The 16444-nt window shown below is 57.2% G+C and overlaps 1 protein-coding gene across 2 annotated transcripts in view; it reads left to right on the plus strand.

Moving 5' to 3' along the window:
• The window catches only part of TNXB (tenascin XB), a 56816-nt gene that overhangs the window by 12712 nt on the left and 27660 nt on the right, over positions 1–16444 (plus strand). For both annotated transcript variants that reach the window (XM_061147013.1, XM_061147014.1), the window contains exons 5-13: positions 3677–3833; positions 4025–4288; positions 6874–7242; positions 8372–8665; positions 10653–10943; positions 11323–11628; positions 13196–13555; positions 13914–14318; positions 14702–15076. In XM_061147013.1, coding sequence (XP_061002996.1) covers positions 3677–3833; positions 4025–4288; positions 6874–7242; positions 8372–8665; positions 10653–10943; positions 11323–11628; positions 13196–13555; positions 13914–14318; positions 14702–15076 — 2821 coding nt within the window. The remainder of the gene's footprint in view (positions 1–3676; positions 3834–4024; positions 4289–6873; positions 7243–8371; positions 8666–10652; positions 10944–11322; positions 11629–13195; positions 13556–13913; positions 14319–14701; positions 15077–16444) is intronic.

Below are 16444 nucleotides of genomic sequence, written 5' to 3' on the forward strand. Positions count from 1 at the left end.
ATTAGAGATCTCCCTTTATGCAGATTGGGTTTTTATGATGTGTTTGGTCTCCTAGTTGCAAATTATCTGACATTTCTCCCATTCAAATATGTTTTCCTGCATCATTCCACAAATGCCATAGGTAGGTAGGCCATGTTACCCTAATCTCTACCCAGTCAGGACTCTGGAAAAATAAATAAGTTCCAGGGCTTAAACTTAGGAAGCCTCTAGGACAGAAGGGATAGCTCTGAGGTGCTGGCTGTCATCCCCACCCCAACTGGCCTAGTCATTCTAAGTCTTCTTATCAATATTATCACCTCAAACCCAGGCCCCTATCATGTTTTATCTCTCTTTGCCCTCTGGTAGAAGCAGAGGCAGAAATCCCTTCTTTGCTTCACAACCAAGGGAGGCTGGATTTTTTTCCTTCCATTTACATTTTTTTTTTCAGTTATAAAAATAATGTAATCACAAGACAAGAATTTGGCGACTAGGGAAAAAAACAAATAATTCTTGGCTGTTTCATACTGAAACAAGTACTGTTAACATTTTAAAGTGTTTCTCCCACTCTCTTCTGCGTGTATATTATTTACATAGTTCCAATCTTGAGAGGGTAGGACTTTTAAGAGGAATTTTCCTAAGAAACTTTGGGGAAAGAATTGAAATAAACAACTGAGCTAGAAGGAGCTTAAAGGGCAACAGCATCTCCTGCTCTTAGTAAATATGACCTCATCCTTGGTGTTCTCTAGAGGCGAAGTCTCCCAGGAGGAGCCCTGGGCTTTCTCCCTCTTTGTGGGGCCAGGAGGGATCGAGCTAGCCTGTGTCCAGCTTGGCCACGCTCTCAGCTCATCTGTTTTGCGCTGGGTATGGGCCTCCATGACATTCTAGGTTGTCCCTGAGCCTGGGTGTGGAAAATGCTCCCGTAAAATTGGTCCCCAGACACCTCCCTTGGACTCCACATCAGCCTGTGCCGCTGGCCCTCTGACTATGTTTTCTATGCTTTTTTGTGGCTGGCCCCTGGGATTGTGCCTCTTGCCTTTGGCCAGCACTCTCTATCCACTTCTGTTGGCACAGAGTGCATTCAGTAGCTGGCTATCCCTCTGGCCACTGCCATCTTCCTAGAAGCCTCTCTCTCTACCTTATCCTCTCCCCTTTTCCAGAAACACTTTTCTCTCAGAGCTCAAACTCTGCTATTCCCGGCCAAGGGACACACCTAGTTATTGGAATGATTTTCAGAACACAGAAGAGGAACATTCCTCTTTTCCCTGCATACGTGGCACGGCCACACTCAGTGGTTCTCAAAGTGTGCTCCCTGGACCTGCAGCATTAGCATCAGCTGGAGCATTAGCCATGCAAACTGTCAGACTCTGCCCCCCAATCTGCTGAATGAGAAGCTCTAGGGGAAGAGCCCGGTAACCTGCATGAGAACATACCCCCGGGTGATTCTAATGCACCCCGAGTCCAAGGACCACTGCTCTTTTGTCCAAGGAATGATGCTGTTTTGCAAAAGGCAAGGTCTTCTATGAATGTGAGACAAAGCTTGAAGAAACTGAGGGAGGTGAACCCCCAAACAGAAAGACATGCAGGTGTTTCCAGTTTAGATGTATTCCACAGGCTGGAAACTGGGGCTATGTCACATTTTCATTGGGACACAGCACCTTGCAGCCTCAGAAAAGTTTTTGTTCAATTCTGGTCTGAAAAGGAGGATGAGAGTGAGGTGAGCTTCAGGGGCCAGCCAAGGTGGAGCCCTCCACCTGGGGCCATGAGGTTAATATCGAGAATAGAGTTAGAAACTTGCCAAGGACATCAGTGAAGCAGCCAAACCATCATGAAGGGGCCAAATCAGCTGCCAGCTTCTGGTTAGAGAGCCAGCCTCGGACCAGCCAGATGGTGCTGAGAGATGTGGGTTAGACTGGCAGTAGAACTTCTCAGGGGACTGTTCCCAGATGGATCTCAAAGTGTCTAAAAGGTTCATGTAGGTGACCTGAAGGGAGAAGGTGAACTCTGGGATGGGCTTATCTCCCTGGAAGGACCAGACATATCAGGAAGCACTCAAGGGGTGTGTGTGTGTGTGTTGGTGATGGTAGGTTGGGGGACTAAGGGGAGAGCGAGAGAGAAGGTTTGGGGAAGGATAAAGCCCTCATAGGTCTTGAGTAGACACCCATCCAAGGCCTCCCAGGCTGGGGTATTCTAGAGCAGCGAGTAAGAGAGGGATGAAGATCCTGCATGCCCAGAAAACCTTTTCAGCCAAGAAAATTCTAACAAAGCTTCACTTCATCCTCAACCCAGAAGTCGCTACGTGGCCTTTCATCTGGTTTTATACTTTGGTATTTACTGTGTTGATTTCCTCGCAGTTCTCTTAGTTTAGGAGAGTACCTTTTGAAATTTCCAATCCTACTTGGCTGAATGAAGGTGTCCCCATCACAGCCAACATAGCAAAGCAGAACAGAGCGTCCTTATTAGCTGTTCTAGCTAGACGGCCCAGCGAAATGCCGCGCCGTTCCCAGATGTCCATTCCTCCCATTTCCCCAGAGGCTGACACTCCAGGAGACCCTGCCTGGAGCAGGGGCTGGCAGATTTTCTGTGGGGTTCCTGCAAATAATCATAACACTTTACATGTGTACTTGAAGGGGGTTTGTTCTCTCACAGGCATGGACTACACGTAGAGATTTGGGTTAAAGATCTAATAAAACGTAAAACGTGGCCACACATTTAGCTACTAAAGCATGAGCTCTCTAAGGACAGGGATCATATCTCTTATTTTTGTGTCTCCAGGGCCCAGAATGATGCCAGGTACAAATTCAGGAAACATATTTGTGGAACTTTGAGCAGGTGGGCCTTGTTTTTGAGGGGCCTACAACCCTGCTGAAAAGACAAGGAAAGTACCTAAAAGGAAATGTCCCGATGTGGGTCACACCCAAGTTTCACAGCCAGGGGCAGGTGTCTAGGCGAAGGCTTAGGCTGGGGCAGCTGCCTCAAGGAGGAAGTGAGACTTGTCCCTCATCTGCTTCACCTGTTATGACAGGAACGGGTTTATGAGAAGCCTTCTCGTGCCCAGAGGGTCAGGATTGCCAGGGAAAAGCCGGAGAGAGAGTCCTGGCGTGTGTCAGGTAGAATTCTGGCAGACAGCTGATGAACAGGCTCAAAACATAGTGCCCAGGGACTTCCCTGGTCTTCCAGTGATTAGGAATCTGCCTTCCAATGCAGGGGACTTGGGTTCAATCCCTGGTCAGGGAACTAAGATCCCACATGCCTCAAGGCTAGGTCCTCATTCCACAACTAAGAGCCAAAGCAGTCAAATAGGTAAATAAATATTTTTTTAGAAAGGTAATCCCCATAAGAGGGGATTCTGAGGTCACACTGCCTGGGTTTAAATCCCTGCCTCCTTGGGCAAGCCACTTAATCCTTTTGTACATCAGTTTCCTCATCTGTCCAGTGGGAATAATCTGACCTACCTCATTAGATTCTTAAGAGAATTAAGTGAGTTTACATATGTAAATTGCCTTGAACGGGAGCTGGCATGGACTAGGTGTTCTAGATGTGTTTGCTGATACCACCCATGCTCCCCAGCTGTATAGGGCCAAGTTCTACACAATCTCATGCTGACTCTGCCTAGACCTTGGAGAAAGAAGGGATCAGGGGCATTGAGCAGCAGGGGTGAGTGGCAGCCCTGATCCACCCATTACTTTCTCTCTTGCAGACAGAGGGGGCGAGCCCCCCATTCACAGCACGGGTGCCCAGCTCTGCCTCAGCCTATGACCAGAGAGGATTAGCCCCTGGTCAGGAGTACCAGGTCACTGTCCGTGCCCTTCGAGGGACTAGCTGGGGCCCTCCTGCCTCCAAGACCATCACCACCAGTGAGAGCTGGGGCTGTTGCGGAGGGGCGGGGGGGTCATGGGTGGAGAATGGACTTGAGAAGGAGGGGCTGGGATATGCCCTCTGAGAGGGCAGAGGGGAGGGACTGGCTGGGGGCAAGGCTCTTAGCAGGACAGCTGGTGACCAAAGAACCAGACTCCCACCTGATGCCTCCTCTCTCTGACCTGGCTAGTGATTGACGGTCCCCAGGACCTCCGTGTGGTGGCTGTGACACCAACCACCCTGGAGCTCAACTGGCTGCGTCCCCAAGCTGAAGTGGACCGGTTTGTGGTGTCCTACGTCAGTGCTGGCAACCAGAGGGTGCGGCTGGAAGTGCCCTCTGAGGCAGACGGGACGCTGCTGACCGGCCTGATGCCAGGTGTAGAATACGTGGTGACCGTCACTGCCGAGCGGGGCCGGGCAGTAAGCTACCCAGCTTCCATCAGGGCCAACACAGGTATGGCTGGCCACAGGCTGGGGAAGTTTCTGAGCCTAGGAGCCACTTCCTTGGGAAGCCGTGTGTCCGGCTCATGGGCTCTTCCAAATGCACAGCACGGGGTATGTGGCAGTCCCAAAGCACCTGCTGCTGGCCCTGCTCTGTACCAGGGGCTCTCAGGAGATGGAGTTCTCAGGTGCTTGGAGTCCTGTAGGAAGGCGATGGGTTAGAGTTTGGGAAGAGGGGCCTCATGGAGAGAAGCAGTATATAGAAGATGCTGTCAGGCCCAACCAGATAGGGGTGGTTCTGATCTGAACTTGGGCACAACCCTCCTGTGCTCCATCTCAGTGATCAGGTCTCCTGGGGCTGGAGCTGGGGAGATTAGAGATCAAGCCGCCTGTTGACTTTAGAATCGGGGTTTGGGGGAGTTAGGTCTCAGCAGTAATTTTCCACTAAACCTCCAAGTCTCTTAACAGATGCCTGGATCTTTCTTTCCCTTTCCTGTGACAGAGGGACGCCCACCTCGCTGTCGCTCGAGTTTTCTCCTCCCACGCCCCTTTCTCTCCTTCAGACGCAGGGCCCCACCCGCTCGTTTCTTCTTTCTAGGGCACCAACAGTGGCGGGCTTGGAGGGCGAAGCGGGAGGGCGTCCTGGGGCACTAACTTCTCTCGGTTCTCTTTGCAGGTGGGGTGGGAGGGACGCGGGCGGGGCTGCCGTGGGGGGAGTGCAGGGGCTGGTGGTGGGGGGGTGCTGCCACTGACCGGCTCTCTCCTCCCCCTTTTTCCGCCCCCGGCAGCACCAGGCCACTACAGTTACCCGGAGGCGCACCCCCCAGCCCCGCCCCCCAAGCCCCGGCCCCGGCCGGCCCCAGCCCCGCGGCCCCCGCGGCCCGCGCGCCCGGCACCGCCCCCTCGGCCCTCGAGGCCCGCGGAGCAGGGGGAGGCGGAGTCTCCGCCGCGGCCGAGCCCGCCCCAGCCCCCTCGGCGGGCTTGGGGCAACCTGACGGCCGAGCTGGGCCGCTTCCGCGGCACAGCGCAGGACCTGGAGCGTCACCTGCGGGCTCAAGGCTACCCACTGCGAGCCAACCAGACCTACACGTCGGTGGCGCACCACATCCACCAGTACTTGCAGCGGCGTCGCTCCCCCGCACCCCCGCCCGGTCGCCCCCACCCCACCGCCAGCCCCGACTCGGGCACCTGGAAGCGGGACTCCAACCAGGGCATCTACGGCCTCTCGCCCGAAGGCGTCGACCGGGTGGCGGCGCCCCGCCACCCCAAGCCCGAGGTGCTGGGCACTTCCGCCGACGGCGCGCTCCTCGTGTCGCTCGACGGGCTCCGCGGCCACTTCGAACGCGTGGTGCTGCGCTGGCGGCCGCAGCCGCCCGCGGAGGGGCCCGCCGGGGAGCTGACCGTACCGGGCACCGGGCGCACCGTCAGTCTGCCCGATCTCAAGCCCGGCACCACCTACCACGTGGAGGTCCACGGGGTGCGGGCAGGGCAGACCTCCAAGTCCTACGCCTTCATCACCACCACAGGTAGCGTGGGTGGGGCCGCGCGACCCCCCACCCCCTGCCCAGTCTCGTCTATGAGCGCCTCCCACTGCCTCACTACTCAGGCGGCCGCCCTGCCACCTGTGCCCTTCTGCCTTCCAGCCCTCCCTGGTTCAGGCTCCCGGGCATCCCCACACCTTCCTGTGTCCCTGGAAACCCTCTCCACCCTCAGGGTCCTGGTGGATACCCGAGACCAAGGAGACCTGGTCTTTGGAATTGTCTGATTTTCACTTGGGTTCCTAGGACACTTCTGCCAGGAATCCTGTTCTAGGCAATAGAAGGGTCATTTGATGGGAGGGACAGTGTCTGCAAAGATTCTCTGCAGCAGTTTGGGTGGGGTAGGGAGTGAAAACCAGTGGTTTCCCACTCTGACTCACTGTGGTGAGGGTAACTGACAACTGTGGTCAGTGGTTACTATTTTCCATACTTTGGCCCTAACCTCAAAGGAACACATCGGAACTGCTTGGGGGTGGCCTTGAAACCGTTAGGCAGCATGTGTAGGTGAGAGGTGAAGCCACTGCTTCTTGGGCTGCCTTTCCAGACCTCCTGGCTCAGTTCACGCTTGTCTCTCCCACAGGAATGGAGTCCTGGTTCAGGGAGGGGGCGCCCTGTGGCTGCCAGGAGGAGGGGTTATGGACCTCTTCTTCCCCCATAGGGCCCAGATGTCACCGGAGCTGGATGTCCACTCCTCTCTCTCTCCTGACTGCCCGCTGTCTCTTGAGTCTGCCTTCCTTAACACCACCGTCTTCTCCTTTCTTCCAGGCTTCTCACTGCAGCACTAATGGAAACCAGGACCACCACCCAGTGGGGAGGGAGCTAGGAACCTTGTGGGAGGAGGGATGGCAGACTTAGTTCTTCTATTTATGACCTGCAGGCTCGTCTGTGCAGGGCTATAATGGATGCTTGGGACAATGAGGTGACCCAGGGGGTGATCCAGGAGCGACCAAGGGGAAGTCTGAAGACTCTCAGAGGCCAGAGAGCAGAACCTGGGGACTGTGGTCTCCTTTCTGGCTCTCATACTCGACTCTCCTGTTTTTCTTGCCCTGCCTCTCCCCAGGGTCCTCCCCCTCAGGCCTCTTGGGGGCCACTGATGAGCCTCCTCCCTCAGGCCCTTCAACGACTCAAGGGGCTCAGGCGCCCGTCCTGCAGCAGCGCCCCCAGGAGCTGGCCGAGTTGAGGGTGCTGGGCAAAGACAAGACAGGGCGCCTCCGAGTGGCCTGGACTGCCCAGCCTGACACCTTTACCCACTTCCAGCTGCGCCTACGGGTGCCCGAAGGGCCAGGGGCCCATGAGGAGCTACTGCCAGGGGATGTCCGTCAGGCTCTGGTGCCCTCACCCCCTGCTGAATCCCCCTACGAGTTGTCACTTCGTGGGATCCCTCCCAGCGGCGAGCCCTCTGCCCCTCTCATCTACCAAGGCATTATGGGTACATCCTGGACTCCGCTCAAGTCCAGTGTCCTGAGGCTCGGGGAGGGGCTGGGCCATTAGGACTTCAGGGGTGGGGTGGAGACTGAAGGACGGGGCTGGTGTTTGGGTCGAGCCAGTAGAAGAAACAAGGAGAGAAAAGGAGTTGAGGGCTCAGAGGCAAGAGGGATGGGGAAGGTCTTAGCCCAACGAAAGGGTGGATCGGAGAGAGGAGTCCTTCCAGATAAATAGCTGAGAGGAGAAAAGTCAAAGCATGGGACAAAGATTCAGGGAGAGAGATTGTTGGCCCATGGCTCTCCACTTGCAGCTTTCTTTGTGTAGAAGTGTCCCGCCCCCACTTCCTGGTCACTCCTCTGCCCCTCTCCACCCCCCGCGTTTCTCAGCGTCAGTGTAAGAAGGCCTCTGGCCCCGAGGATACTGATCCTCAGCCCCCTCCTCCTTTTCCCTTCTCTCAAGCCCCTGCCATCCCCTCACTGAACAGACTAGGACACCTTGTCCCCCCGCCCTGCAAGCCTGGTCTGCAGTGCCCCATGGTCTCATCAGCCAGTTCCCGCTAGGGGTGGAGGTCCCCTGGGGAGGGCGCTCCACGGCCATCGGGATTCAGAGATGGGTGAGGTTTGTGGAATCCGGGCAGGAGCCTATGGCTCCTGGCGTTCACAGTTTCTCCTGGTCCCCCTTTATGGGACTCGGCTAGCCAGCTCTCCCTGTAACTCCAGATCAAGCTCACCGCTGGGGAGAGGGTGGTGAAGGAGAGAGACGTTCAGGTGGACTAAGGCCTCTCCAGGCTGCTCTGAAGCAGCAAGGGTTCCGAACTCTCAGGAAGAACCTCGGGGGACCCGAAACTCCCTCAGAGTGTTAGTGTGTAGAGGGCCTGGGACCTTTGTGAGTGGGGAGGAAGTTATCATAGGGAAGAGCGGAAGCTCTTGCTCCAGAGTAGACACTGGGGAGAAATGCCCCCCTTCTTAGAAAGGCTGGTCCCAGAGAACTGAGGGCAGGGAATGCAGGCATCAAGGGAGGGAGGCATCCAGCATGAAAGGAGCCAGGGGGCAGAGGAGAGGGACGAAGAGCAGGGACAAGACAGTGCTTGAGCCCACATGCTTTGTTTTTGCACCCCCCCCCCCCAACTCCAGACAAGGATGGGGAGAAACCTGGGAAGCCCTTGGCCCCACCTCGCCTGGGCAAGCTGACAGTGACGGACGTGACCTCCGACTCCCTGCTTCTGCACTGGACAGTCCCTGAGGGCGAGTTTGATTCCTTCGTGATCGAGTACAAAGACAGGGACAGGCCCCAGGTGGTGCCTGTAGAAGGGCCCCAGCGCACAGCCCTCATCTCCAACCTGGACGTCGGCCGCAAGTACAAATTTGTCCTGTACGGGCTCGTGGGCAAGAAGAGGCACGGCCCCCTGGTGGCTGAAGCCAAGATCTGTGAGTGACAGGGGTCACCCAAGACCCTGCCCTTGCCCTCTGCGCGGTCCTGATGGAGGTCTCCCCAGTGCTTTGGGAACTCCCAGAAGTCTTCCTGGAGGCGGTGGTACCTGAGCTGAATCCTAAAGGGAAAGTTGTGGTGGGTCAGGCAGGAAGGTTGAGGAGGGCAGTGCCAACAGAGGGAGCTGTGAAGAGTGAGGCAGGAGTGAGAGTGGCCCTGCAATTGAATCAAAGTCTCTCCTCCGGATAGCAGGGCAGGGCACCTGGGGGCTGAGGACACTGATCTCACTGATCTCCAGTGTCTGAGTGAGTCACTTAGGCCTCATTTGAGGACCCTAGGGGGCCTCCAAAGGGCTTTAAGTGAGAGAGTGACCTGATTCAATATTTATCTTACAAATAGCTCTGAGTCTGCTGCAGAGGAAAGCTGGAGAAGTGAGTTAAGAACCAGCAAGGGAGGATCCTGGCCTGGTGGGGATGGTGGCAGTGAGGCAGGGGATGGGTGGGGTGAAGGAGAGCGAGGAGGCCCAGGCACCCCATTCTTCTGGATCCGGCAGTCCCGTTCCCTAAGGCAAGGAACAGCAGATGTGAGGAACGGTGCAACAGTGCAGCAACACTTAGTCAAACATCTTTTGAGCATTTAAGTGTCAGATGTGTTCAAGATGTTCTAAGTGAATGATCACACTTAATCCTCACAAGCAGCGCTGTGAGGCATGCTCACTTTACAGATGAGGAGAAGGGCGGCACAGAGGGGGCAAGGCCACTCAGGCAGAAAGTGAGGGGCCCATGGCGCTCTCCCGCTGCCCTCCTGGGACTGGAGAGCAGAGAAAAGGCCTGAGGACGGAGCATGGGTGTCCCAGTGGGCAGAAGCCAGGGTGGGGAGGCAGAGAGAAGGGACATGACCCCTGGGACCCTGGAGGTGGCCATCACTCATGGCATGAACAGAGGATCGGGCGTCTGCAGGGCAGCCTGAGGGGTAAACTGGGGAGAGGAATGCCAAAATGAAGGGTGTGGTCAGACATGTCAGATTCCGTAAGAGTGACTCAGGGCTGCGGAGTGTCCACAGGACTTAGCTATGGCGAGGTCACCACTGACCCTGGTGGGAGCTGCTGGTGGAGGGCAGGGCTGGGTTGGGAGGGTGATGAAGGTGAGGACATGAGTACAAGCATCTCTCTCTGGAATCTGGGCTGGAGTGGAGAGCGAAGAGGGAGGGTGGAGGCTGGAGAGCGATGCAGCCGAGTGGAGGAGTTTGCGTAAATCCTGAGGGCACAGCTGATGGAGTGAGAGTGGGAGCGGATGAAGTGGGGCCCAGAGCACAGTTGTGGGGGGCTTTCCCACATGAAAATGCTCCAAGGACCATGCGTCCCTCTCTTGGAGAGGAAATCAGCTCGTCATTAGATCTGGAAGCAGTGGAGGCTGTCCTGGAAGACTTCCCTGGCTGTTGAGATGTGGAAGGGGCTCACTGCGCTTCCTTCTCTCTGAAGCCCCTCTCCAGGCTGTCGAATAAGTGAGGGCCACACTAGTTCATACAGCGGGCCTTCTTGGTGACTCAGCGGTAAAGAATCTCCCTGCCAATGCAGGAGGTTCAGGTTCGATGCCTGGGTTGGGAAGATCCCCTGGAGGAGGGCATGGCAAACCACTCCAGTATGCTTGCCTGGAGAATTCCATGGACAGAGGAACCTGGCAGGCCAGTCCATGGAGTGGCAAAGAGTCAGACACGACTTAGCAACTAAACAACAACAGTTAAGACAGTGCTTTCATGCCACGTCAAATAAGCTGCATGTTCTTTTAGGTGGGCATAGCCGCTTGCCAGGGTGCACAGCTTGGCAAGCAGAGTGCTGGCTGGATTTCAGTCCCTCAGTGCTGCCTTCACCATGCACTTTTGTGCAGTGAACAGCCTGCACAGCCTCACACAGCATTCCCAGGGAGGAGATGGATTTCTTCTCTTTTGACCCGTGTCCCTCCCTTCTCTCCCACCTCCTCTTCCTAGTGCCTCAGACTGATCCCAGCCCAGTGACTCCGCCCCGCCTGGGGACGCTGTGGGTGACTGATCCCACCCCAGACTCACTGCACCTCTCCTGGACTGTCCCTGAGGGCCAGTTTGACTCCTTCGTGGTCCAGTACAGGGACAAGGACGGACGGCCGCAGGTGGTGCCCGTGGAAGGGCCCGAGCGCTCGGTCATTATCTCCCCGCTGGACCCTGACCACAAGTACAGATTCACTCTGTTTGGGATTGCCAACAAGAAACGGCACGGCCCCCTCACGGCCGATGGCACCACCGGTGAGTGGCAGCCTCCTAAGCCCCTGGCCTTAAAGGGGGGCTGACCCCTAAGGCTGACCCCTCCTGGCCTTCCACATGCCTGCCCTCAGCCAGGAGCTGGCTGGGGCCTCCCAGCGAGATGGCTGACGCGGAATCCTGGCCCCACTTTTGGGCTCAGGGCCAGCCAGCCTCCCCCGCACTGCTGGGCCCCTTTCATCCTGTTCAGCTGCTCCCCGAGGCCCAGAAGGTGTGTCATACTCTGGCTGTGCCAGGCTTCTTAGAGTTCAGCGCTCATGCTAATCGAGTAGAGACCCCCACAGGTGTGACAAGCCTTCCAAACCCCAGGCCCCAATCCTGGGGTTCTGCCAGTTCAGCCCCGCCTGGGCCTTCTTATTTACAGCCCCAGAGAAGAAAGAGGAGCCCCGCCATGCAGAGCCCCCAGAGCAGCCCCTGCTGGGGGAGCTGACGGTGACTGGCACCACTGCAGACTCCCTGCGCCTCTCCTGGACGGTGGCCCAGGGCTCTTTCGACTCCTTCGTGGTCCAGTACAAGGATGCCCAGGGGCGGCCCCAAGCAGTGCCCGTCAGGGGTGATGAGAATGAGGTCTCCATCCCCGGCCTGGAGCCCAATCGGAAGTATAAGATGAACCTCTATGGGCTTCATGGCAGGCAGCGCGTGGGGCCTGTGTCCGTGGTGGCCACCACAGGTGAGTCAGGCCTCCCTTGCCCGTCAACCCCCAGCCCTCTGAGTGGGACCTGGCCCCAGACCCTTGGCGCCTCTCTCCACCTTCTCTTCCTTGGCTCCAGTTCTGCCAAAGCCTCCGCCGTCTCCTTCCCCTTATCCCAGGATTTCGCATCCAGCCGCCAGCCCCTGACATCTTTCTTGGCCCTGCTTCTCCAGCTCCAAGGACAGGTCCTTTTCCGCCATTCTGAGAACTGAGAATCATCCATCCTGCCGGGCTATCCTCCCACTACGTGTCCTCAGCCACGGTCTTCTTTCCTCGTGGCCTTTGCTGGCCTTCTTCTCCTGGCTGAGGCTGTGGTCTCTTCTGAGCTTCTATTACCTGCTGCCCACACCCTCCCTCCACCGATGCTCTGTTCAGAACTGGCAAAGCCAAGGGACATGAGCTCCACATTTCCCCAGCCCCCTGAACTCGCTGAGTCCCAGCCAGCTTGGAGCAGGGCAAAGGGGTCGCTTTCAGCCCCCAGCCCTACATTCCTTCTAGGGCCCAGCCTCCCCCATCCAGCACATTTCCCTGACTATGTAGCATTGTGGTTGGGAATATGGGCTCTAGAGGCAACTGCCTGGATATTAATCCTAGCTTTGGGATCTTGTGCAACTTAATGAGTCTCTCTGGGCCTCAGCTTTCTCACCTGTCAAATGGGGATAACAAGGGTAACAGCTTCACAGAGCTATTAGAATTAAATGGGTTAATACACTTAGTGCCTAGCACGTCAAAACTGCTATTGAAGAGTAGGCCATCATTTCTCCCTGACTCTCTCCCTTCCCAGTATCCTTTTCTTCTACCCACCTTTCCACCTTCCCCTTCCTTCTCTGGGTTATCATTCTTGCTTGCTGCTTCCTCAATCTTCTGTGCCCAAAGTGGTCCCCCATGGGCCGGGGAGTGGGTCACGGAAGGGCTGGCTTCCCTTGTGCCAGTCTCCCCGCCTCAAGGAGCCTCAGCAGAGACCTGGCTACTGCAGACGGTGGGTGGATACCCTTGTGACTGTGATTCTTCCCCTAGCCAGGAAGAGCACGGCTCTCCCCAGCCCCCAGCCCCATTCCCATACCCTTTCCCCTACTCGTGTCTGAAGTGGAGGAAGAGACAGGGCTGCCCGGGAAGGTCTTAGCCAGAGCACATCCCATTTTCTGTCCTGGTCAGTGGGGTGAGGGGAGCTGGGCAACCCTGGGGAGGGGCAGCAACTGATAGGGAGAAATGCAAGTGGGACAAGTCCTTGCTGCCCCCTCGCTTTCCCGTGGTCAGCACACTCCATGAACACAGTATGGAAGAATTCCTCAGTTTTCTCTCATCCTGCCTCACCTCCTTTCTCAGACATCAGAGCCCAGCCAGTGCAATTGGCTAGCAGTACACAGTGGGGTTTAGGGGCCTGTCTCAGTGCTGTCTCCTTCAATGAGTCACTGAATGGCTAATACAAAGGCTACAGGAACTCCTAAGCCAACAGCTTGAAGAGTATACTTGCCAAATGTACTTTATGTCATGATTAATGTCACCACCAAAGCATGTCACCTGAGAGCCTAATCTCTTCTCTCAGTCCCTCAGGAAGTCCTGGATGAGACCCCCAGCACCACAGAGATGGAGGAGACCCTCAGCCCCACAGAACCCAGCACAGAGGCCCCGGAGCCCCGCAAGAAGCCCCTCCTGGGGGAGCTGACAGTGACAGGATCCTCCCCGGACTCGCTGAGCCTCTCCTGGACTGTCCCCCAGGGCCACTTTGACTCCTTCACCGTCCAGTACAGAGACGGGGATGGGCAACCCAGGGTGATGAGGGTGCCAGGAGATGAGGACGGGGTCACCATCTCGGGCCTGGAGCCAGACCACAAGTACAAGATGAACCTGTATGGCTTCCATGACCGCCAGCGTGTGGGCCCCGTCTCTGTCATCGGGGTGACCAGTGAGTAGACGGTGGAAGCCCCATGATGGGACCTAGTGGGGAGATCACCCCCTCAGGTGATGGGGGAGTGGGGTGTGGGAGGTCTCTCTCCTCGAGGCTAAGCCATGGTGACCTTTGTGGGTCCTCCTGGGCAGAGAAGGGCCTCCGTGAGCTGTGCTGGTGGCAGCCCCGGTCCCCACAGCTGATGCCTGGGGCTCCAGGCATGTCTGTGAGGTGTGGACTGAGCAAGACCACCAGGCTCCTTAGGCTTCTCTGAACTGACCTCAGGGCCCCCAGTGGGGACCATGGCTCGGGAGGAGACCCAAGGACATCTCCTGGGGACCCTGCCTCACCCACTCTGTGTGTTCCTCCTTCTCAGCTTCAGAGGAAGAGACCCCCAGCCCCACAGAGATGGAGGAGACCCCCAGCCCCACAGAGGTGGAAGAGACCCCCAGCCCCACAGAGATGGAGGAGACCCCCAGCCCCACGGAACCCAGCACAGAGGCCCCGGAGCCCCCCGAGGAGCCCCTCCTGGGGGAGCTGACGGTGACAGGATCCTCCCCAGACTCGCTGAGCCTCTCCTGGACCGTCCCCCAGGGCCACTTTGACTCCTTCACCGTCCAGTACAAGAATGGGGATGGGCAGCCCCAGGTGGTGAGGGTGCCCGGGGACGAGGACGAGGTCACTGTCTCAGGCCTGGAGCCAGACCACAAGTACAAGATGAACCTGTACGGCTTCCATGACCGCCAGCGTGTGGGCCCCGTCTCTGTCATCGGGGTGACCAGTGAGTGGACGGTGGAAGCCTCAGGGTGGGACCTAGTGGGAGATCACCCCCTCAGGTGATGGGGAGTGGGGTGCGGGAGGCCCCTCTCCTCCAGGCTGAGCCATGATGCCCTATGTGCCTCCCCTGGGCTCCCTGAGGACTAGAGGGTCCTCCTGGGCAGAGAAGGGCCTCTGTGAGCCATGCTGGTAGTGGTCCTGGTCCCCACAGCTGACACCGGGGGCTCCAGGCATGTTTGTGAGGTGTGGACCGAGCAGGACCACCAGCCTCCTTAGGCTCCTCTGAACTGACCTCAGGGTCCCCAGTGGGGACCATGGCTTGGGAGGAGACCCAAAGACATCTCCGGGGACCCTGCCTCACCCACTCTGTGTGTCCCTTCTTCTCAGCTGCAGAGGAAGAGACCCCCAGCCCCACAGAGATGGAGGAGACCCCCAGCCCCACAGAGATGGAGGAGACCCCCAGCCCCACGGAACCCAGCACAGAGGCCCCGGAGCCCCCTGAGGAGCCCCTTCTAGGGGAGCTGACAGTGACAGGATCCTCCCCAGACTCGCTGAGCCTCTCCTGGACCGTCCCCCAGGGCCACTTCGACTCTTTCACCGTCCAGTACAAGGGCAGGGACGGGCCCCAGGTGGTGCGTGTTGGGGGCGAGGAGACTGAGGTGACCGTTGGGGGCCTGGAGCCCGGACGCAAGTACAAGATGAACCTGTACGGCCTGCACGGGGGGCGGCGCGTGGGCCCCGTGTCCACCGTGGGTGTGACCGGTGAGTTAGCGTGGGGCCTTTGTTTGCTTTCCTCCCCTCAGTGGCCCCCAGGCTCCCTGTGGCGTCTCCCTCCCTTGCTGCGATGGAACCCCCTGCTTGGGGACAACCTAGAAAGAACAGTTCACTGCAGACTGGGCTACAACCAGCTGCACCACCTTGAGCGAGTTTTCAACTTACTGTGTTTGTTTTCTCAGCCGTAAAATGGGGATAATAATGCCCACCTCACAGAACTGTTGTGAGATTAAGTGAATTAGCGCAGGCCTGGCTCAGAGTAAACATGCTGGCAGTGTTGGCGACTACGATGATTATATCTGGCCTTACCCTGGGGTCTGCTCTGTCCCCTTTGGCTGGTTCGGCTTCTTAGAATGTGCATGAGACATTGGCCTCTTCACCAGGGCAGCTGGAAATTTCCTTTATGACTCATCCGGTGAGTGATTACAGCAAGGAAGACCGTCCCTTCCACCCAGGTACAGGGCCCCTCAGCCACCACAGAGGACCCCCCTGGGCGCCCACTCTGCAGAGCCCCAGGGCCAGGGCCAGGCCCCAGACAGGCCTCTGTGACCCTCCTGCAGGTCTGCCCAGTTTGGCCCCAGGGACAGGGCGTCTCTTTTCTCCTTTGTTCACTGAAACAAAGACACAGATTTTTCAAAAGCAACTTTTATTCTAAAGGGAAAGATTTTTGAAAGCAGAGAAACATGTTTCCAGAACATGGTTTCTGTATTTCTCAAAGGGGCTTGGTTGGCTTAGCGTCCAGAGTCTTTCACCCCTGATTTCCTTTCTTTCTTCAGTCAGCACAGAGAGTGGGGAGAGGGGAAAGCCTCAGTGGGTTACTGTCCTGTGGGCCTGAAGTAGAAAGGTGGAGGCTTGTGTCAGGCCTAGGACATATGGCCAAGGTTTCTCCTGGGGTCACCCTAGGTCCATTTGTCTGTCTGGAGCAGCCACGCTGGTCCCTGGGCACGTGCGTGCATGCTAAGTTGCTTCAGTTGTGTCCGACCCTATGGACTGTAGCCTGCCAGGCTCTTCTAACCATGGGATTCTCCAGGCAAGAATATTGGAGTGGGTTGCCATGCCCTCCTCCAGGGGATCTTCTCCACCCGGGGATCGAACCCATGTCTCTTATGTCACCGCATTGGCAGGCAGGTTCTTTACCACTAGCTCCACTTGGGAAGCCCAGTTCCCAGGTAAGGATGGACTATGTCGGGCACTGACTGAGGCAGTGCAGTAGAGGACAATTGACTCTTGGAATCGAAGAAACTGCATTCCATTCTTAGCTTCTCAATTTTAAGCTGTGCAGTGGAGCTCATTATCCAAGCAGGAAGGCGATGGGCAGCTGGAGCCTGCTGAGCTGACCGAGGGACTATGCCTGGC

Source organism: Dama dama, chromosome 7 (genome assembly GCF_033118175.1).
Source record: "Dama dama isolate Ldn47 chromosome 7, ASM3311817v1, whole genome shotgun sequence".
Classification (NCBI taxonomy): domain Eukaryota; kingdom Metazoa; phylum Chordata; class Mammalia; order Artiodactyla; family Cervidae; genus Dama; species Dama dama.